Raw genomic sequence first — 23,660 nt, 5'->3', positions numbered from 1 at the left:
TTTAATGCCATTTACGTGCTCGGAATTATCGTAAATACTAGTTTGCGTCCTCTCAAGTCAAAATTTGTAATCACGACTTCAAAAGTGGGAAGTAGGAAACTTCCGATTGCACGTGAAGGCAGAATAACAAATTGTAGTAAACGACCTTGAAACTGGATTTAAGAAAAACTACACTTCCCATCTATCGCAAGACCCAACGCGCATGAGCGGTAAGCGCCATATCCTGGTACGACCTTCTCATATAAAAAGGCAGGGTTACGAGTCAGAGTTCGTTAGAGAATAGGAAACCAATGATTCCCATATGTCCAGTAGTCTCCTTCACCTATGGTGAGTAAAATTGGGTTTTGAAAAGCACATTGAGATATCAGTGCGCGTTTCAAAAAGGGGAGGATGTGTTTGGGATCATGTTACGGTTGTGCGGGGATCGTCGGCTTTCTGTCGTCGTAGTTTCCTGCGTGTTTTCTTCCTCCGCATGATACGGCTCTTCATCATGGTTGCCATTTCACACAGTCGCTTACCCTCCATGAATCTGTTTCTTTTTCAGTGCCCAGCCGGCTTGGTGAAGATGCCAAAATGGCCACCGGCAACTACTTTGGATTTACCCACGGTGCGGCGGCCCAGTACAGGTAAGGGCCACGATGTTTAATGGGGATTGCGCTGATGGTGGTGATGGTACAGTAATGGTGGGATTTGTCCCCGCTGCCTTTGTTGCTGGATTTGGGTGGGGGTAGGGGAGGGAGGCGATTGGCTATGCTTTATGCCTTGAGATAAACGGCTGGAGAGAAAATAATGCATTCTCACACGCATTTTACATACCCATGTTTATATATAGTGTGATATTTGTCTTTTATTTTTATAGGGAGAGGCGTTTCAATTTTTTTATTCTGGGGAGCATTATAGGGAAAAATGTAATTACTGGACAAACTACAAATAAGAGGTTATAATACCGCTATATAGTTTAAAGCTATTTTTTTATATTAACATAAGGTGTTGTGACCAGCAGGTGCACAATTTAAACCGGTGATCATAGTTTAAAATAAACAGGTGTTATAATATCTATACATTTTAGTTATAAATGTAACATTTTTGGTTTGAAACCTTTGGCCGAGGTTCAGTAAATACTTGTTTACGTTAATCCCTTCAGACTGGTTTGCCCCATGAACAGACACGACTCCTGTCTCTGAGTTTATTTGCAACACGCGACGTTTTTTGGATATTAACACTGTTGTGAACTCATTCTGATATTCACTTGTTTGGATAAACTGAGTTTAGTCCGAGCAGCCAAAATGAAGTAGACTGCAGCTGTCAGTCATCTCTCCTCCAGCTCTGCACTAGAGCAGCTCTGCGCATGCGCGTCCAGCTCGACGCTTTTTCTTTACACATAAGTGTTTAAGACGGAAGCGCAAAAGGCAATTTTACGTGGTCGCGCCATGCTATTACAAAAACTGATTTGACGCTTTATCGTCGTTAAACTAAAATTTAAAATCTAGCCGAATAAATTATAAATGTGTTGTGTGCTTTGGAAGGGCGATGTCTTGCGCCTCAAGGACCCTTTGAATGTCACTCCTGTCCTGATCCACTTTTTAAAGGGTTTAGTAGGCCTAGGTTGAGTTTTTTCATTTTTTCAGTTACTTGTTTTAAGAGTAATTATACTATTCCTGTTTAGGTGTTTTGTCACTGCTCCATGTGTTGATTTATTTCTCATAAGCTGGATCATATTTCTGACCAGTTTTCCAAGGCCTTAGTGTTTGCTATTACATTGAGCTTGATGGCTTGACATTTTGGAAATAGTTGCAGTTTATACATGGGTGGATATTGGTTAGACAAGTTGATTTAGCTCTTCTAGATGCCTAGATTTTAGATGCCTTTGGTGTATGGTGTGTGTTAGTTCGAGATGTGTGATTTCAGCTTTTAGACCGATTGACGATTAGAGCAAGAGAGAATTAGTATTCGGATGACATTTTGTCTGCCTTTTTATCAAGAAAATGCTGCACTAAATCATTTAATCCACTGATTTGATCTTCTACATGTATCTTCTGTCAAGCCAATGGATTTGGTGCATTAAGTCCAGCTATCAGAAAAGGCTATTATGAATTAATCTCCAATATATTGGCCCGGTTTCACAGATAGGGCTTAGTCCAAGTCAGTATTAGGCCTTAGTTCAATTAGGGCATTTAAGTAGCTTTTATAAACGTGTCTTAGAAAAAAAAACATTACTGGTGTGCATCTTGAGAAAAAACAATGGCACTGACATATTTTACGATATGTCATTACATGTTGCTTTCAGTTAAGACCGCTCAAATAATGCTTTTTACTCTGGGACTAGACTTAAGCCTTCTCTGTGAAACTGGGGGAAAATGTTATGGAGTAAGTTGAATGCTAACGTGAACAATCTCAAAATATCATATCTACAGAATTCTAAAGTTTTTCTTGTCATTTAAATAAAGTAAATACTTTTTTTATTATTATTTTTACATATGCATGTAGAATTAATCCTTGCATTTTAGATCTCATGTCAACTTCCCAAATGTATTTTGTCAGCTACCCTTATGTCTTATAGATATTAATTGCAATTGTTAATTTTATATTAAATAATTGCACGTTTTAGTTCAGCACAGACGTTGGTAAGTTGGCAGACTATAAGCTGTCAGTGTTGTCATCCAAGACTCTGGTCCTCTCCTCTGCAGTCAGCAGCCGGCCGCTGGGGTAGCATACACCCATCCCACTACAGTGGCCAGCTATACTGTGCATCAAGCACCGGTGGCGGCGCACACTGTAGCGGCAGCATACGCGCCTACAGCCGCCACGGTTGCTGTTGCTAGGCCTGCACCAGTCGCTGTAGCAGCTGCGGCTACTGCTGCTGCTTATGCAGGATACCAGCCAGCCCACGCTGCCACGGATTACGGGTATGCACAGAGACAGCAGGAGGTACCCCCACCACCACCTCCGGTCACCTCACAAAACTACCAGGTAAAAGAAAGGAGCAAATTTGCTTTTTACTTTTAGTTCTACTTTAGTACATTACTGTTCAAAAGTTTGTCAGCAAGATTAAAAATAAAATCTATTATTGGCTTTATCCTGAAAGGATGCATTAAATTGATCAAAATTGACAGTAAAGACACTTACAATGTTACAAAAGATTTCCATTTTGAAAAATGGCTCTTTTTTACATTCTATTCATCAAAGAGTCTTAAAAGTGTCACTGTTTTCAAAAAAATATTAAGCAGCACAACTGTTGACACTGGAGTAATGGCTGCTGAAAATTCAGCTGTGTCATAATGGGAATAAAATACAATTTAAAATCTATAATTAAAATAGAAAAGTTATTTAAAATTGAAATGGGTTTACTGTATTTGATCAAATAAATGTAGCCTTGTGGAGCATAACTTTTAAAAACACTTGTCCATGTCCCTTTACTGTTGCAGGACTCCTATTCATATGTGCGTTCCACAGCTCCGGCTGTAGCATATGACAGTAAACAATACTACCAGCAACCTGTGGCTACACCGGCTGTGGCTGCTGCAGCAGCCCAGCCACAACAGACTGTGGCCGAATCCTACTATCAGACCGGTACGCTGGACACATCTTGGCATTTAAATGGAAAGAAATATTTTTATAGTTCTGTTTTTATCTTTGTAAATTCTCCTATCAGTTTATTTCCAAATGTGAAAAGCCTTCGTGTTCCATAAAAGCTTTAACATTTAATTTATTTTATAATTATTTTTCCAATGCTATCTGAGGGCAAAGAATGAAATCAATAATCTTCTTCAAATCACCCTTTAAATGATCTGTATTGCAAAATATCCTTTACAACTTTGTTTTACTCCTCCCTCTAGCACCTAAAACTGGATACAGCCAAGGCGCCACTCCTTACACCCAGACCCAGCAAACGCGTCAGGTTACAACTATAAAGCCAGCCACCCCCAGCCCTGCCACCTCAACCTTCTCCATTTACCCAGTGTCCTCTGCCGTACAGCCGGCTGCAGCTGCCTCTGTAGTCCCATCATATTCTCAGAGTCCCACCTACAGCACCAATGCAGTCACATACTCTGGTAAGAATATCATGCTTCAATTCAAAGGCATTTGTGGGTGGTTGTTGATCTGATATTATGAAATGTACACTGAGCCCTGGAAACACCTTCAAGTTCTCATTTAGGATTGTCACCAACAACTATTTTGGTGATAGAGTAATCGGTTGATTATTTTGACGAGTAATTGGATAGTTTTTTTTTCGTATTAAAAATAGACCTAAGGTAGGGGTGTAACGATACACGTATTCATATTGAACCGCTCGGTACGCATTACAAACCGAACGATGCGGTGGCCGAGAGGTGCAAAACAAATCGCAATAATGAAAACACCATAACAAATCCAAAAACAAAACTACAAATTATAAACACAATGGCAAGTCTAAAAACAAATTAACAAGTAGAATGATTCTTTTTTAAATTTTTTTAAAAAAAAATTACAAATTGAAGAAAAAAAATTTTCCTGCTGGTGCGGACCAATATTTTGTTAGCAGTCACGCTGGTGTGACCACCCAACATCAAATGGCAAACATGATGAAAGCAGAACGAAACTGCGCTACTCATTTGTGCTTCACGGACCGTTTATCAGTTTGGACCAATGTTAGTGCAAATTGAGCCGATCTTGATCAAGCGACACTGTTACTACACCGCGCTAAGTGATCCAGTAAAGAAGGCATTTGAATTCGCCACAGAAATGATAACTTCGCTGTGAGATCTAGTGAGAAGCATTCAACTTTCTCCGTTATTAACCGTAGATCTCTATTAGATCAAACGGTGCTGACATGGAAACCAGGAGAAACATTGTGCCATGAATGAAAACTAGTTGTAGGCTTTAAGTCCACAGATCAGCAACATTCACCATGGATTTAATGTAGTAACACTAACTGTAACCATGGAAGTTTGGCAGGAATAGTAAAATGCTTTCAAGTACGTCACATCTTTTTCCATCACTCCAAAACTTAAATATTATCATATTTAAATGTAGTTTTATAAATGGTGTAATCTTTGAAGGATGAAATGTATAAATATCAATTATTATTTCAACATTAACATTTGAGGGCAGCATTTTTATTCATAATCTGGAGCCTTGCAGACTTAACTTACAGAAATGACAATGGGCAGTTTTATTTTAAGTCTATTTATTACCAAGGTATTTGTCAGTAATAGTCAAAAAAGTGGAAAATGTGAATAACTGCGCTGCAGGTTGATTTCAGGTGTGCCCCTAAATTTTCTGCTTGTCCGCCTAAAATATTCAAAAGTCTGGTGTCCTTTACTTGACAATAGGCTACATCAGTGGGAATACTTCAAACATGTCAACTCATTTACACTGACGTCACCCCAGTGTCGATAAGTGGAACTAGATGAAAACAAGGAGAAACGCACTACAAACTATCCCCGCAGCATTTGGTGGACATTCTCATCTTTCTGAAAAAAGCTGTTTTTGTTTTATATGCTGCTAAGACACCCCAGAAGATGTTCAAGTATAGCTCCATCATTGTTCAAGTAAAAAAAAATCACACTTTATGATGTTAGTTTTAATAAATATATATATTTTTTTAAAATCAAGAATTTCTGACATTTCTTTCTTTTTGCTGTATTGAACCGAACTGAGAATTTTGTGAACCATTACAGCCCTAACCTAAGGTGAACAATAGTCTTTAAAATGTATATAACAACAATGAAACTATAATAATTGGTTCAAATAAAGTATCAAAAGCAAGTAAACATGTTTTTATTGAACAACACTGCTAAAATACATAAAGGACATCGGCTTAGAAGGATATTGACGTATTATCCTGTTTTGGCGTAGGTTTATAAGTGATTTGCATTACAAATCTGATGAGAGGCCGCACGTTGTGTTCTCAGATGAATTTATAAGCAATCCAAACTCGCAGCATGCAGAGATGAAGTTTGAGACAATCTCCACAAATGTAAATGACAACAGTAAAACCCAAAGCTCGTCAGACATTATATTTTTTTACCAAATGTATGTTATTGGAAACCCAAACAAACCCAATACTATAGAGACTGAGTTTATGTGGGGCAGCATTTACTGTGAACTCTGAGACTCGTGTGACCTGCATGCATGTAATTTAATTTAGTCACAGCCTTTGTATGCACTTAAACATGCGCTGAGGGTTTGACAGCCTAGGAGTTCATAATATATCACTGTTATGCACTATTTTAATATATCATGCAGCCTTGGAAAACAGTCTAATAATTAGATTCATGGATTCTCGTCCATAGAATGCGCCACTTCTGGTATTTTGTCAGATAATCAGCACAGGTAAATTGCAATCGAGGATTTTTTTTAAACGAGTACTCAAATTAAATCGAGGAATCGTGACAGCCCTACTCATTTAAAGAGGTCCTATTATGCTTTTTCACTTTTTCAACTTTAGTTAGTTTGTAATGTTGCTGTTTGAGCTTTGTAACCTTGCAGATCTTTTTTTTTATGCTCAGTCGAACACGCGCTAAGCGATGCCAATCACAACACACTGGGCCAGCTAACCAATCACAGCACATTTCGTTTTTCGAAGGCTTCATCGAAAACGACGCGTTCATCCAGACTGGAGAGAGAGGAGCTATATGTAAAATGTGATAATGTAATAATGTAAAACGTGAAATATAATGTTTTTTTCAACAATTAAGCATGAAAACATTCTAGTACACCCCAAAAACAAAATCAAGACTTCATAAAAGGGCATAATAGAACCCCTTTAAAGGATGAGTAGTTCAGCCAAATGCTTGATTAAAATCCAACTGAATGAAATAAGATGCCTTTCTAGTATACTCTAAAGTGTAAGTATAAGCATACGTAATATTTCATCCATCTTGCTCTCCAGTTATACTCCTTAAATTTGATTCCAGCCTAATTTTGAGTAGCGTTCATTGATGAGGCTTCCTTCTCCACACCCCGTCCGTATGTTTTAATATTGTATCAACCCCAAACCCATGAACTTGGTATTGCTAGTGTCATGCGCTACCAGTTGAGCCACCGTATCTAGTTTTATAGATTTCAATTTCAAAATTACATTGCAATCCTATCGATCTCCAGTTGTGCTGTTGCCAATAATTGTTACTCTTTGTATATTCAGGAACGTCATACTCTGGCTATGAAGCTGCAGTGTATTCGGCTGCTTCCTCCTATTATCAACAGCAGCAACAGCAGCAGAAACAGGCGGCCGTCGCTGCAGCAGCCACTGCCGCATGGACCGGCAGCACTTTTACAAAGAAAACTCCCTTCCAGAACAAAACACTCAAGCCGAAACAGCCCCCTAAACCACCACAGATACACTACTGTGATGTCTGCAAGATCAGTTGTGCTGGACCACAGGTATTTTATTAGAATGAATGAATGAATGAATGAATGAGATTTATTTATTTATTTACTTACTTACTTACTTACTTACTTACGAGCTTGTTTCATGTGTAAAATGTGTAAGTGCCTTAAATTGGTTTTAATTTTTTCCTTAGTTCTTTGTTCCATAAATTTATCGAACCATTTTCAAATTTAATTCATTTTCTTTCAGTCATCAAAAGCATAAACTGTCTTTTTCTAGTTTATTGCATTGGGATTTGAAAATTATCATAAGTACTTGCAGGTGTGTGAAGTTAATTGTTTATTTTTTTTGTCAAACTACACAGCAGAGGTGTACTTTAAAAAAAAGGAAACATGGAGGAAAAATTGTGATTCCTTAAAAGCTTCATTATAATTATTTCAAGTTTTCAAATGAAATGCTCGTGGAGTGAACTCTGAGCAGCTCTAGAGGTGAAGTTCATATGGTCATGTCCTCATATAGTGCACCGAAAACACAATGAGCATCTTTCATGTGATTAAAGGGTTAGTTACCCAAAAATGAAAATTCTGTCAGTAATTACTCACCCTCATGTTGTTCCAACCCCGTAAGACCTTCGTTCATCTTCGGGACACAAATTAAGATATTTTTGATTAAATCTGGGAGCTGGATCACTCCTCCATAGGCTTCTAAGACATTATAACTTGCTGGCCCAGAAAATGTATTAAAGACATTGTTAATATAGTCCAAGTGACTACAGTGGCTCAATCTTAAAATGTAAATTGCAGGTTAATTTTTTCACGAAGATAATGCAATGTGTTTATTAAACAAAGATAAGAACCGCCCACCATTGTTTTTTATACCAAAATGCTGAATATAATATGAAAAGTTGGTACTTTTAACAGTGGTTTTAACTGCTCCCGCTCCCTTCCACTAGATGGGGCGTGACGTCATAAGAGGAACTCACTAGTAGAGTTACCGGCATAGTCATAGCTATAGATGCCTTACATAACTACAGAAAAGTTGGTTGTATGTTTTATTTGCTAAAAAAAAAATTATGGATAAAATAACTCAACTGTAAACATACTCATACACTGTAGTCACTTAGACTATATTAACGATGTCTTTAATACATTTTCTGGGCCAGCAAGTTATAATGTCTTAGAAGCCTATGGAGGAGTGAGCCAGCTCTCCGATTTAATCAAAAATATCTTAATTTGTGTTCCGAAGATGAACGAAGGTCTTACGGGGTTGGAACAACATGAGGGTGAGTAATTACTGACAGAATTTTCATTTTTGGGTGAACTAACCCTTTAAGTCAAGTCCCCTTTATTTATATAGCGCTTTATACAATACAGATTGTTTCAAAGCAGATTTACAGTGTTTGTAGTAGGTGAAAACTGCACCACTCATAACAAAAGGTCAGATACTTGCATGAATTGTGGCACCTACTGTATATGTCTTATCGCCTATTTTTCAGACCTATAAGGAGCATCTGGAGGGTCAGAAGCACAAAAAGAAAGAAGCCGCGCTGAAAGTATCGCAGAGCAGCAGTAGCAGCAGTGGAGGCGGAAGCTCCGCCCGCGGCACACAGAATCAGCTACGCTGTGAGCTCTGTGATGTGTCCTGTACTGGGGCAGATGCCTACGCCGCACACATCAGAGGAGCCAAACACCAGAAGGTACATGACTCACTTTCTGTTTTCAGCACATAATAATCTGCTTTAGCCTGTTTTTGGCAGTTCTGTTTTAGAACGCGTATAATTCTGGCTCTCCGTTGTAGAGAGGGTCTCTTAGGGAGTCTGTCAGTTACAATATACAACACAAAGTTTTTTGAAGGGGAATAATGATGCGTTAGTACAAGCATACTAGATTACGTAATGTCAAGTTGTAATGAGTAAAAATCTTCATAGCACTAGGGGTGTCCCCGACTATGGATTTTCATAGTCGAATCAGAATCGTTATGTCTTGCTTATAGTCGACTAATAGTCGAATCATGTGTATGGGGGTGGGGCTGGGGGCGGGGCTTTAACATTTCAAAGCCGCGATGTACAGAAAATCACACAAAGATATAGAAGAAAATGTATAAAAACATTTTGGATCAATAAAACTAAGAAATAACATAAATAACTCCAGAAAGGCCACAGACAGGATTTGCATTTCACATACAAATCAAATTAAATCGGCTAAATTACCTGTGCGAGCAGGCTCTATACACCACAACATCGATAAACCGAAAAAATAAACAATTAATTTACTAAATTAAATTAGAACAGAATACCTTTCTAATAAATAAAAATACAAAACGAAATAAATCAGAATCAAGTCAGAGTCAAGATGAGCACATGTGTGCAAAATGGCTAAAGTGCAGGGGAACATATATTCAAAACACAAGCCACAAATAGTTAGATTAGATAACCCTGACAGATCAATAAATAAAATAAAAATAAAGAAATTATTAAAATAACTTTGTCTTTTTAACTGCAGAAACAACAATAAATGCTAAACTGGAGTGGCAGTCATTTTAGCTAAAAATGTTCACACTCACAGCATCCAAAAATCAAATTAGAACTGGCTAAAAAGTTTTGAAATCATTTGTACCCTACCTGATCGAGAGAACAAATCCAATCATTCACTCTGTCTGTGGCCGTTGGAGTCTTTTCAAATTGTGCGCGCGGATAAAATAGCGCGCACGTTGGCCGGCAGAAGTGCGATCATGGTTTTCCTGATGCTATCCAGCCTTGGAGAATATCCTTTCTAGCGGTGTACATCCACACTTTATATTTTCTTATCCCAGACATTGTTATTTTAAACTAAAGATTTAAATCCTTGCCGCCAAGACGCTCCTCTGTCGGTTATGGATTGAAAGTGAAACTTAAATCTGTCACGCGGACGCGGGGTGTTTGGATTTATTCACGCACGTTGAAAAAAAAAATTTATTAAAAGCTTATTTCTTTGCACATTTTTATATACAGCATTATCATATTAGGCTGAATATTAACGTATTGACAGAAAACCGGTAGTTCTTTGTGAAATCAGACATTGAGCGCCCTCATATTGCCAAAGTGGCATGATCCTCGTTTCATAACACCTCTGCGAAGATTCGACCGTGAGATCGGTAGTCGAATCAGGCTCCTCCAATCGAAGCATCGAATCTTCGACTATTTGGGGTCACCCCTACATAGCACTGGATTCTTTAAAAAAGTGGGTGGGATGTTTATTAAATCTGCCTAATATCTAATTGCATTCTGTTTCTATAGGTTGTGAAATTGCATACCAAGCTAGGAAAGCCAATACCATCCACCGAGCCCAGTGTTGTTTCCCAGTCCTCTACCTCCAGTACCGCAGCTCCCAATAAGACTACCAGCTCCAACATCAACAGCTCCACAAGCACATCGTCCAACCTCTCTGCTTCCTCTGTTTCTGCCTCTTACTTAAAATCTGGCAGCATGGTCAACAACATGGCTTCAGCTGCACAGGGCAAGAGTCCAGTGCCCAACAGTGTCTCGGTCAACAGCACCACTGTCAAGAAGGTCAACACACCCAAGATCAACTTTGTTGGTACGTCTTGAACAAATGTTATTTGTTCTTTGACTGATCCTATGGTACTTTTTATTTTTATTTATTTTTTATTTTGTAAATGGTTTTATTTAATTACATTATTTTCTTTGCATGACCAAAACAGGTGGAAACAAATTGCAGACCACTGCTGTTAAAAATGATGAATCCAAGATTGAGGCAGCTAAAACTGCACAGTCCGCTGTGTCTGCACAACCACCGGATGGAAAGAATGAAACGCTTGACCCTCTGTCACCTCAGTCAGCACTTGCAGCCCTGCAGAGTGATGTTCAGCCCGTCGGACATGACTATGTAGAGGAGGTATCAGAAGGAAATTATTATAAGGAAAAGTTCCTGTGTGGAAATGAAAGTAATTAAGTCATGTAGCCAAGTGCAAACAAAGGTTGTTTTTTTTGTTTTTGTTTTTTAGGTAAGGAATGATGAAGGAAAGGTTATCCGTTTCCACTGCAAACTGTGTGAATGCAGTTTTAATGACCCAAATGCCAAGGAAATGCATTTGAAAGGAAGGAGACATCGACTGCAGTATAAGGTTAGTGGGTGATTTAGTGGGATTAGTTTGCAGTGATTCTTCAGTGTAGCTGATTTGTTTTTGTTTTTTTTACCATTGTAGAAAAAGGTGAACCCAGATCTCCAGGTGGAAGTGAAACCTAGCATCCGAGCCAGGAAGATCCAAGAGGAAAAGATGAGGAAGCAGATGCAAAAGGAAGAGTATTGGAGAAGACGTGAAGAAGAGGAGCGCTGGAGGATGGAGATGAGGTGTGACGCTTTTTCTCCCTCTATGTCAGTATCTACATTTGAGAATTTTAAGAGGTCCTAAATATAGTGTTTGTCCTCAGACGCTATGAAGAGGACATGTATTGGCGGCGTATGGAGGAAGAGCACCACTGGGATGAACGACGCAGAATGCCTGATGGCGGTTATCCACAGGGTCCACCTGGACCTCCTGGTCTTCTTGGAGTGAGGCCTGGGATGCCCATTCCTCAACCACAAGGACCAGTGGTAATTCCTGAAAACTGCTATGGAGATAAAATGTGCTGGATTTGCCAAAACATGTGGCTTGTGTTTGAGATACACAAGATATATTGTACCTACCAGGTGCAAGATATATGTATGTATGGAATTAAATTTGACGCCTCCTTGCTGAATAAAAGTTATCAAGTTTAGGGCTGCCCCCGACTAAAGTTCTAGTCTACTAGTAGTCCTTAAATTAAGCCATTAGTTGATTAGTCGTTTATGATATTAATTTAATTTTAATGGTATACCGGGGAGAGGAAGGTGGCAACAGAAAATGGTTTCAAAGAATATTATATGTGACATTGCTAACATTGTTCTACTTTACAGAGAAATACTAAACCATTTTTAACTTTCTGCTCAGAATTCTAGAAAAAAGTATTCTTAATCTTAGCAATTTTATAAATGGTTTTGCTGCTCAATATTTGTGGAAAATAAGTAGTTTCTTGAGCACCAAATCAGCATTTTAGAATTGATTTCTGAAGGATCGTGTGACTAGTAGTGTAGTTGGCTGCAAAAAGGTCTACACAGATTTCCACAAATTTCTTTAAGGGACTGATAAATGAGATTCTTTTTTTGTTGCACAAACAGATTGGTTGGTTAAACAATCCATATGGTCAAATGGCCCTTTCCTATCAAAAATTAGGAAGTTCTTGACTAAAATAAGTTGTATTAAACAGCTTAATTTTTTACTAGTATATCAGTTTTGAAGTGAATTTAGTTTTGTTGCATATTTAGTCGTTTTTGGGGGTTTTTAAGAGAGAATCATCAGATTTTGCAAACATATCCATTACTGAAATGTCAAACTTATTTGGTTTATAACATTGTTTTTGTTGCAGCCTCCACGTCGCCCTGATTCTTCGGATGATCGTTATGTGATGACCAAACATGCAGCTATTTACCCATCTGAGGATGAGCTCCAGGCCATCCAGAAGATTGTATCAATCACTGAGCGAGCACTTAAGCTTGTCTCTGACATCATTACTGACCAAGATACAACTGTAAAGGGCAACGAAGAGGACAAAGAAAAGAAAGAGCCTCCCAAAGACAGGTGGGAGAAGAGTGCTCTAATGTTTCTCAAAGCAGAGAGGAAAAAAAGGCCAAAGCTATACATGACCTCTTGTGCATTGCAGGGTGCTGAAAGGAGTGATGCGAGTAGGTGTTCTTGCCAAGGGGCTGCTTCTGCGAGGAGACACGCATGTCAACCTGGTCCTCCTTTGTTCTGAGAAGCCAACCAAGAATCTGCTCACACGCATTGTGGAACATCTCCCTAAACAGCTCACGGTACTGGCTCAATGCAGTGTAAACCGCGAAATATTAGATTTTTATCTGCAATATTTATTTCAAATGTTTCAAAGGGTTAGTTAACCCAAAAATGAAATTTGTCATTAATTACTCGCCCTCATGGCGTTCCAAACCCGTAAGGCCTTTGTTCATCTTTGGAACACAAATTAAGATTATGAACTAACTAACCCTTTAAGGATGTAGAGTAACTGCACCACCTGTTACTGTGGGTCAAGGTTTGCCCAATCTTAAATGGATGGTTGTGACTTTTTCAACACTGCTAACCCATGTGTTTCTCAGATCGTAACACCGGAGAAATACGAGGTAAAAGGCTCCGTTCAAGAGGCTGCCATTATCCTTACCTCCTGCACTGAGTCCAAGATGCAAGTGACCATCACCCTCACCTCACCCGTCATCCGAGAGGAGAACCCCCGGGATGGAGGTTGGAAAAGACGTTGCTCACATTAACCGACTACCTATCAAATTAATATTTTTATGCTGATTTTGACAACCTAAAGAGCCCATCTGTTGGCACTGTGGAGATGGAAGTAGATGTTAATACTGGCACAATTATGTTTGCACCTTTTGGACTTGGAACATTTAATAAAAAATAAAAAAGCTATTGAAAGTAGTAAATATTAAACCTGGTATGTGCTTGAGCTTGGCCGTACACAAGTGACCTACAGTTTTCCTTTAAAAGTTAACCCATTGAGGTAAAGTGCCTCTTTCTCTTTATTTATACTTTATTTCATTTGAAGCCTGTAATGTTCATACTGTAACAGGATTGAAGCCAGTTCAAGTGGCTTCAAGTTGCTTTAGAGCCGAGTTCAACACTGCCAGGTTTTACCCAACCATCTCCTATGCCGGCAGTGGTGCTCCGGGTCCTCTCTTTGTAACACCTTTTCCAGTGCTCTTGAAGCTCTACCCAAAACAAGCATGATAAGTGTTTGCATTGTGTAAGTCTAGTTAGTCCCGGGTAAGATTCATTTTTGTTTCCTGTGTTCAAGGGGATTGTGTCCTATGCAAAATCATTTTCTTTCTCAGGGGGTCATAGAGTTTGTTCAGGGGTAATATTCTGTGCAAACAAAACTTAATTCCTGATTTAGTTCCTGAATAGAAATGGAATGTGTACCATGTCCCCACAGGAAACAAATCTTATTTTCGTCTGGTGGTGAAAATGTTCACCGTTCTAAGGTCCCCTGTTCCAAAATGAAAGTGCTCCCCTGAGAGAAGCAATCCAAATATAGAGCTTGATAAATGGCAAAATTTGGCTTTCAAACAGGTGTTACTTTAATTCCTCCTTTAGATGAGAAAAAAAAAAGGTACGATTAAACAAAACGCCACATTTCCCCAAGTAGTAGATTAACCACCAATGACCCGTTTGTCTTTTTATATCCTTACAACGAAGAGTATTAGTTGGCAAGAAGTCGCTGAAAGTCTTAAATGCAGGCTTTGTGGCCATGCCACCATTCCTGTTTGGCTCCTTAGGGGAGTATCAGTCAGCTTTTGGGAAGAAGGCTTTGATAGAGGAATCTTTGGTTGGACCTGGGGTTTTACAGCCTTCGGTATAAATTGAGAAATGGGGGTTCTCCAAACCCAATCATGACAGGTATGCATGCAGTGATGTCCTAATCCTCTTGCTGGGAGCTTCATATTTTCTTGCCAGCACGCATTGCTGCCTTCATGTATACAAAGCTTTTCAAGTCCAGCCCAAAGCCTCCTTGCATTTTCAGCAAATTGTCTCCCATCTGAGGCTACGTCTACCAGCTCCGGAAGGATTTTTGACCAAGGTCCCCCTCCTGAATACCTTCAAACACTTTGCCACACCTACCATTGCCATGTTACTGTAGTGGGTTTCTACAAATACTCATCAGCTGTTAACATTACACATCTCCCTTGATACCCCTGTTTTACATCATCATGATTTACACATCGGGTACCATTTGTAGCCCATTATCTTTCCAATGTTTCTGGATCAGTACAGTGACTTTGTTTTTCAATGGAATCCTCAAAGTATTTTTCATAACATTATACCTCAAACTTTACTTGTGTAGACATTGGACATTGGAATCCAAATTGTTGTTGCCCATAGCAAAATAGAACTTTAGCCTCAACTGTTAAGTCAGCTGGTTAAAGATGGCAAGAGATGAGGGAATTGTACACTTCCCGAATACATTCAAATTGGACTTGTGGTTTAAAATTCCACATATGCAACACATCTGATACTAGAAAACTACAGCAACCAATTTTGGGATTTTATTAGCATTAAAAAACAACAAATTAGTGTATCCTAAAGGTTTTTTCTACTATAAGGAATAAACAGGATGGTACGTAGTTGGCAAAATGGCACAATTTGAAGAGTTTTCCAAATTAATTTTTGTAAACCTATGTGATATGATGTAAAATTACATAAGATGGATGTTTTAATGTGTGAATCTGCTATTAGTAGCAATTACGGATTGTATCAGTATGACGACGTCTAGGCTAGTTCACTATATTTTAGCATTTGAAACTCATGCATTGTCATATTCCCATCAATTTCAAATGGTGGATTGCAGAGCATTGATTTGACGAGCCGTAACTGATATGATCTTTATCAAGAGATTTATATTGCTAGTAATTATAGGTGTAATGCTCACTATGCAAAGTACCAAAAAAAAAAATCATGAGTGCATTTCCTATTCTAATTAAAATCCTACATCGCTATGCCACATTCTCTAGTGTTTTCCCACCCGCTTCTATCCCTGAAAAAGGCCTTTTAATTCAGGACTCATCTGTCCCTATCCTGTTTCTTTCAACACCACATCACAGACTAAATAGAAGTGCACCCAATGGCAAGTGTAGCTGATCCATAATGTTGTTGAAAAGATCTGAAAGATTCTGCATATGGGGTGAAATGTGAAATACAGATACAGGTTTTTACATTTTGAAAGATATATGATCAGGAACAGACTGGTATGTGTGGCAATGTGTTCTTTGGCAGTCTCTCTGACCTGGTCAAACACCCATTCCTCACCACCATTTGACAATTCGATCCATTTTTAGATGTAACCTCGAGTATGGTGAAAGACCCAGCGGACGTCTTGGACAGGCAAAAATGCCTTGACGCTCTGGCTGCCCTACGCCACGCTAAGTGGTTCCAGGTTCGGAACATCATTTTACTTTCTTCTTGTAGCCTTATGAGATGTATTCCTTTTTATTTGTTCATTTAAGTTGTTTAGTCTTTTGTTTTTAAATTTTAAACCTCAAAGTTGATTTTTTTGGGAGGAAAAAGTGATACAAGGATGCAGTATAAAATTTGGTGATTGATACTATATCTTTTCCATTTTGTTTTTGTATATATGAGCTGATTTGATCCTAACAAATTAAGCATCCTTGCATACATGTCATATATTCATAAGTCTTATATTAAATACTTAGCATGTAAAATGATTCCATAAGGCTGCAGAATACCTTTGCATAAAGTGTCATCGATAAGAGCTTTCATGTTGAGCATTTGTTTTTTTTGTTTTTTTTTTGTGATTTTTATTTATTTTTTCTTCTTTTCTTTATTTTTGTTAATGATTTTTTTTCTTGGGAATAGGGATTGAGAGGAAAGGAATATCTGATTAGTTTACTGTGTTGTTGCCATCTCCGCAAATACACAGGCAAAGTAAAGCAGATTTCCTTGACTGCTTCAGTTCCTATGCAACTACTCTTGCAAACTGATCTTTTGTAAAATGAAAGTATATGTTTGTGAAGTATTTGACAATTGAGGTCAAGGTTTACAAGATTACCAAGGAGTCATTCCAAGTGAATCTTGCAAACTTTGAACTCTTGTACTAATGGTGAGGTAAAATACTGCTGGGAATGGCAGCTTTAAAAAAAGTCAATTGGTCCAGCTGTTTTTAAACCAGTTAAAAGCTTCCATTGTGAACAGTAGTGTTGCACCTCTCTCTGAACTCTGCCATGTTGTATGTCTTTACTCCTGTGCATTAACTAATCTTGACTTCACTTCACTGCACTGAAGGCTAGGGCTAATGGGCTCCAGTCATGTGTCATTGTCATTCGAATACTGCGTGACCTGTGTCAGCGAGTACCCACCTGGTCTGCCTTTCCTAGCTGGGTGAGTAAAGACAGAAATACCTGGCCATTGACCATTTGCACATTTTTCTCCATTCATACATACAGTGGGGAGAAGAAGTATTTGATACACTGCCGATTTGCAGGTTTTCCCACTTACAAAGCATGTAGAATCTGTAATTTTTATCATAGGTACTCTTCAACTGTGAGTGACGGAATCTAAAACAAAAATCCAGAAAATCACATTGTATGATTTAAGTAATTAATTTGCATTTTATTGCATGACATAAGTATTTGATACATCAGAAAAGCAGAACTTAATATTTGGTACAGAAACCTTTGTTTGCAATTACGTTTCCTGTAGTTCTTGACCAGGTTTGCACACACTGCAGCAGGGATTTTGGCCCACTCCTCCATACAGACCTTCTCCAGATCCTTCAGGTTTCGGGGCTGTCGCTGGGCAATACGGACTTTCAGCTCCCTCCAAAGATTTTCTATTGGGTTCAGGTCTGGAGACTGGCTAGGCCACTCCAGGACCTTGAGATGCTTCTTACGGAGCCACTCCTTAGTTGCCCTGGCTGTGTGTTTCGGGTCGTTGTCATGCTGGAAGACCCAGCCACGACCCATCTTCAATGCTCTTACTGAGGGAAGGAGGTTGTTGGCCAAGATCTCGCGATACATGGCCCTATCCATCCTCCCCTCAATACGGTGCAGTCGTCCTGTCCCCTTTGCAGAAAAGCATCCCCAAAGAATGATGTTTCCGCCTCCATGCTTCACGGTTGGGATGGTGTTCTTGGGGTTGTACTCATCCTTCTTCCTACAAACATGGCGAGTGGAGTTTAGACCAAAAAGCTCTATTTTTGTCTCATCAGACCACATGACCTTCTCCCATTCCTCCTCTGGATCATCCAGATGGTCATTGGCAAACTTCAGACAGGCCTGGACATGCGCTGGCTTGAGCAGGGGGACCTTGCGTGCGCTGCAGGATTTTAATCCATGACGGCGTAGTGTGTTAACTAATGGTTTTCTTTGAGACTGTGGTCCCAGCTCTCTTCAGGTCATTGACCAGGTCCTGCCATGTAGTTCTGGGCTGATCCCTCACCTTCCTCATGATCATTGATGCCCCACGAGGTGAGATCTTGCATGGTGCCCCAGACCGAGGGAGATTGACCGTCATCTTGAACTTCTTCCATTTTCTAATAATTGCGCCAACAGTTGTTGCCTTCTCACCAGAGTATGTGAGCGGTGCGGAGTGGGAGCGGAGCGAGGAGCAGAGTTGCGTGATTTTGCCAGGAGCGAGGAGCGGATTTTTTTAATGTCGGAGCGTTGTGATTTTCTCTCGCTCCAAAAACGCTCCACTATCGCTCAGCACCAAACCACTGTGAGGCAACGGAGGGGGACTCAAAATGTTTCTAAGCATATTTTGCATTTGTATTGTTTTACTAGTACTTTCACAAACATTTATATAAAGTATATATCATGTAATTAATTTTACACATGCTTTTAATTATATTTTTACCGACCCCCCCCCCCCCCCCCTCCCTTGCGATTTCTACCTGTGCAACTCCATTATATGATGGACGATTTTATAAGGCCCTGCCTGTTTACACGAGAACGCTCGCGGGTGAAAACGTAAAAATATTTTATCAGATGTGCCGTTCGTTTAGACGGTGACGGCGTTTTGGGGGCTTAAAAACACAAAAAAAGTGAAACCACCCTCCAGAGTGGAAATCTTAAAAACGCTCCACCGTCGTGTTTCCGTCTAAACGGTAAAAGCAAAAGTCTGCTAGACAGTGAAGGCACTGATCAGTGCTTCACATTGCCACCTTGCCGCTGAGTGCATACTACATTGAATTTCACACACTTTTGCGTCACCATATGCACGCAGATTTCCCTCCCATAACGGTCGTCTAAACCAGGGTTCACCAATCTCGGTCCTGGAGGGCCGCTGTCCTGCAGAGTTTAGCTCCAACCAGCTCCAACACACCCGTTTGAAAGTTTCTAGTATGCCTAGTGAGACCTTGATTAGCTGGTTCAGGTGTGTTTAATTGGGGTTGGAGCTAAACTCTGCAGGACAGCGGCCCTCCAGGACCGAGATTGGTGAACCCTGGTCTAAACGCAGAATAAAAGTTATTACTTTTGCGTTTTCTCTTCAGATCGTTTCCGAAATATTACCGTGAAGAAGGGGAAAAAATATAAATGTATTGTAAAAGGTAGTGATGACAAAGGAGAACGCAAGTGCGGGGAGGTGATTACAAAGTCAAAAGATTCCTTGTGATTCCTATTTTGCTTTGTTTTAAAGTGAGCTAAAGGATGGCCTAATTTATTGGTTTGGGGCTGTTCAAAATTCCAATAAAGTATGTGGATGTTCTTCTCTTAGTACTGCGTATTCGTTTTACAGTACATGCATCTTCTGATCAGAGGTTGGTGTTATTTAAAAAGAATAAAAATTTACCACGGAGCGAGACGTATTAAGGGCGGAGTGGGGAGGGAGCGAGGAGCGGAAAATTGTACACCCAGAGCGGAGCTTGAGCGGAGTAATTATGAAATGCTTTGAGCGTGGAGCGCAAATTCTCTCCGCTCCGCTCACATACTCTGCTTCTCACCAAGCTGCTTGCCTATTGTCCTGTAGCCCATCCCAGCATTGTGCAGGTCTACAATTTTATCCCTGATGTCCTTACATAGGCTAGCTCTCTGGTCTTGGCCATTGTGGAGAGGTTGGAGTCTGTTTGATTGAGTGTGTGGACAGGTCTTTTATACAGGTAATGAGTTCAAACAGGTGCAGTTAATACAGGTAATGAGTGGAGAACAGGAGGGCTTCTTAAAGAAAAACTAACAGGTCTGTGAGAGCCGGAATTCTTACTGGTTGGTAGGTGATCAAATACTTATGTCATGCAATAAAATGTAAATTAATTATTTAAAAATCATACAATGTGATTTTCTGGATTTTTGTTTTAGATTCCGTCTCTCACAGTTGAAGTGTACCTATGATAAAAATTACAGACTTCTACATGCTTCTATGAAATCTGCAGGTGGTAATCTTTAACCCTCATGCAAAAAATCCTGATTGTGTGGATTCATATGAATTTTAATGACAAAATGTGACCACACTTTAACATGACCGCAGGTGTTTTTAAAATGTAGTTTTTCCAGTGATGGACACAGCATATCACAATGCTAAGTTGCTGTTGACTCCTGTTTCGCTGGCATTAACACAATGCATAGATCTGTTCCTGTCTACATTACTCACGATTTCATACGTTACTGAAAAGCAAGCTTGGAAAGTTATCCCATGTAGTATGAGGCCTTTCCTACAACCACCATGATAAGTTCTGAATATTTTAAGGGATTATTTCTCCCCAATTTTATTCCCTCCTTTATACTGTCCTTGGTGTAGCTTTGTTACTTGTAATTTAGCATCCCTAAGACTGTTGCTATAGAGCCACAGTACTGCAGAGTTTTGCTTCATCCCTAATCAAACATACCTGAACAAGCTAATCGAGGTCTGAAGGGTTACTAGAATACTACAGGCAGGTGAACTTTTATCAGGGTTGGAGCAAAACTCTGCGGGACTGGCTCTCCAGGACTGACGTTCACCGCCCCTGCTATAGAGGTTGTAAAAGCACAATGCTACTTTTCAGTCCTACTTAATTGTATCATTCTCCTGTCTTCCTCTTATGAGTAAACTGCTGCTTAATGTGCCACTTTAAGAGCAAGTGTTTGATGTTGTGGATTCTATTAAGTGACTGTTGACTTTTCCAAGGCTATGGAGTTGCTGGTGGAGAAGGCCATCAGCAGTGCCTCTGGACCAATGAGCCCTGGAGATGCTCTGCGACGAGTCTTTGAATGTATTTCCTCAGGCATTCTGCTGTCTGGTAAGAGGGCCCTCTGATAATATCTGTAGCTTTTATGTTGATAGAAAATTTAAGTCGTTTTATGTAATCAGTTTTTTTTTACATTGCATAAAATGAAAATGTGGGATGCATTAATTTACTGACAGCTTAGTCATATTGTTGCATAAAAATTCAACTTGAGAATCTAGGTGCTTAATTTAACATGCTCTCTGGCTTGTATGCCTTTCCTTGAAATGCAGGTGCTCCAGGATTGATAGACCCCTGTGAGAAGAATCCAACAGATACACTGGCTAGCATGGAAGAGCAGCAGAGAGAGGACATAACGTCAAGCGCTCAGGTGGAGTACACAGTAACTGCTTTGAAGAATATTTTCGTCATGCATTGACTCGATTTAAAAATATTTTAAAATGTTTTTTGACAATTATTGTATAATTATGTATACAGTTATGGTCTCGTATTAATCGAGAGGTACATAATTTTTTTTCAGTTTGTGTATTGACCAGCCGCTTTCTCCACAGTTTGCCTTAAGGCTTCTGGCGTTCCGTCAGATTCACAAGGTTCTGGGTATGGACCCCCTGCCCCAGATGAACTCGCGCTTCAACGTACGAAATAATCGCAAGAGGCGTCGCGATAACAGTGATGGCACTGATGGATTTGAAGCAGAAGGAAAGAAGGACAAGAAGGACTACGAGGGTTTCTGAAGTGCACTACAGTACAACTAGCCCTGTTCACCCTGCACCCGTTTCAAATTCTGTTTATTCCTGGTATACAAAATGCTATTTCTGTTGATCTCTGTGCATGCCGATTATATATTTTTAAGAACTAGTAAAGACCCGATTATGGCCACTTGGGGAAATGCCAGGCTTTATTTCCTTGACACAGACTCTAGCCCATCTCGGTTGTTTAGTCTGGTGTCTTGGTTTAAAGATTGGAGATGCGCACAATCTAGAGAAGTTGAGCCTAAGTTCATGCTCCTTTTAGCACATTGGATGTGATCTTTCCCCATATTTGGATCTCTTATGAGTTTCAGGCTAGGCATTTCTAGAAGTTTAAGCTGCGCACTTAAGTCCATGTGGAACAGATTCTTTAAAGTCCATCTTATCCTTCCAGTTACACATGTAAAGTAACTTTGACAATGGCTTCCTTGGCATTGCAATACATTTTTTAGGTGTTTTCGTAATTTATTTTGTTTAGAGACATTCCTCTTAAAAACGCAAGATCAAAGATAAGATGGTTGATTTATGCAACGGGTTCGTCCTGTTGTGATGAATGTGATAACTTTGACTGGACGTGGATTTATACAAGCATGTATTTTCCATTGCTAGTGCATTCTGAAGGCTGGGGTTGGCTTTTAACCATTTGTAAATTTGTCATTGGTTAACTAATGTCCTTGAAACCTCTCTAGGACCTCATTCCTTCTATATGCTTGCAAGTGATGTAAAGCTGCACTTGTCCCAAAGTTAGGCTGTAAGTTTGCTGATAGCTGTGCCTCTGTGGTGTAGCTCTCACATTTCTCAAGACACCAACCGTTGAAATCAGACCTGGGCCAAATACCAGAAGTATCTACCAATTGTAAAAATGTAAGGAATCTTGAGTTACAGACCCATTTCAGATTAGTTATTCACACAAGGAAGTATTCAAACGGTGATCATTTGGAGTGTTTTAAGGTCGAAGACTTTTTTGTTTTTCCTATCGATCTTGTAATTGACCCAGGTCTGCCTGTGTTTTGTGTTCATATTATTGTAAACCCTAAATGTATCTGTAAATGTGATCATATAACTGTATGATCTCTAATATATGATCATTTAAAAAGCCTGTATCTAATCTTGCAGTAGATCTTCAAAACAAATGCCTGTATGGTTTTAAAGCACAGGAATGTTGTTTTTTTATGTTTTGTTTTTATGGATTTTGTTTTACTGGTTTATAGATGTGTAGTTGCTTGCTGTTAATTTTGATTTCTGGTTCGAGTTTGTTGACGGGAGGAACACAAGTGAAATATCTGTGTTGTAACTGCAGATTGATGTAGACTTAACCTTTGATGCTTGTCATTCACTGTCAAGGTCCTACTACAATGCTTATAATAAAAACATTTCTGAAATGATCATACGTTCTATGAAATATAACTGAAATACATGTAGTGTCATATTCAACCAGAAGTTTTAGTTTGGTTTATCTTTATTGGTTTTGTTTGTTATGATATTTCAGAATGTTACTCACAGATTAAAGGATTCAAATCTAGATAATTTTTGTGTATTACTTCTAGATTGCCACATATGTGCTTGGTTATCTTTCCTGTTAATTATGCTAACGAGGAACTAGTTTAGTCTGTGCACTGATGAATTGAGTGAAAATGAGAAAAAAACACTAGATGTGCAAACACAAAACAAAAAAATAGATGTTGAAGCATTAACCTCCAACTTCAGGGCGTAGGCCATTTTGAATACGACTGCTTATTTGGTCAGCAACGAGGAAGCGCATAAGATTGACAGCCTCTTCATCCAATGAGCAAAAAGCGGCTTGTTCTTGACCAGAGTATAAAATGGA

At 39.3% G+C, this 23,660-nt stretch overlaps 1 protein-coding gene across 2 annotated transcripts; it reads left to right on the top strand.

The window, feature by feature from the left end:
• The first annotated feature begins 203 nt into the window (after positions 1-203).
• On the top strand, positions 204-23,218 carry zfr (zinc finger RNA binding protein). Of its 2 annotated transcripts, XM_084113333.1 has the most exons (20): positions 204-327; positions 545-626; positions 2,688-2,970; positions 3,426-3,570; positions 3,837-4,052; positions 7,127-7,365; positions 8,808-9,008; positions 10,587-10,887; positions 11,012-11,205; positions 11,315-11,434; positions 11,516-11,661; positions 11,742-11,904; positions 12,756-12,967; positions 13,050-13,200; positions 13,501-13,642; positions 16,246-16,343; positions 17,210-17,305; positions 21,026-21,137; positions 21,356-21,453; positions 21,635-23,218. In XM_084113333.1, exons 1-20 carry the CDS (start codon positions 291-293, stop codon positions 21,815-21,817), a joined length of 3,219 nt encoding a protein of 1,072 aa, XP_083969459.1. In that variant the 5' UTR covers positions 204-290; the 3' UTR covers positions 21,818-23,218. The 2 variants fall into 2 exon arrangements, 1 of the variants encoding a protein (XP_083969459.1); XR_014606133.1 differs by lacking the exon at positions 16,246-16,343.
• Positions 23,219-23,660: the final 442 nt, after the last annotated feature.

The sequence above is a fragment of the Abramis brama genome (genome assembly GCF_963993115.1).
Source record: "Abramis brama genome assembly, chromosome: 5".
Classification (NCBI taxonomy): Eukaryota; Metazoa; Chordata; class Actinopteri; order Cypriniformes; family Leuciscidae; genus Abramis; species Abramis brama.
The sequence above is the reverse complement of the archived record's forward strand: the minus strand, read 5'-3'. Positions and strand labels throughout refer to the sequence as shown.

What these genes read in the sequence shown, in the direction of transcription:
- zfr (XM_084113333.1), top strand. Translation starts at nt 291, where the DNA reads ATGATTCCCATATGTCCAGTAGTCTCCTTCACCTATG. An exon ending in CAATGCAGTCACATACTCTG is followed by an intron (nt 4,053 to 7,126) that starts GTAAGAATATCA and finishes TTGTATATTCAG; the next exon opens with GAACGTCATACTCTGGCTAT. An exon ending in GCCACGCTAAGTGGTTCCAG is followed by an intron (nt 16,344 to 17,209) that starts GTTCGGAACATC and finishes ACTGCACTGAAG; the next exon opens with GCTAGGGCTAATGGGCTCCA.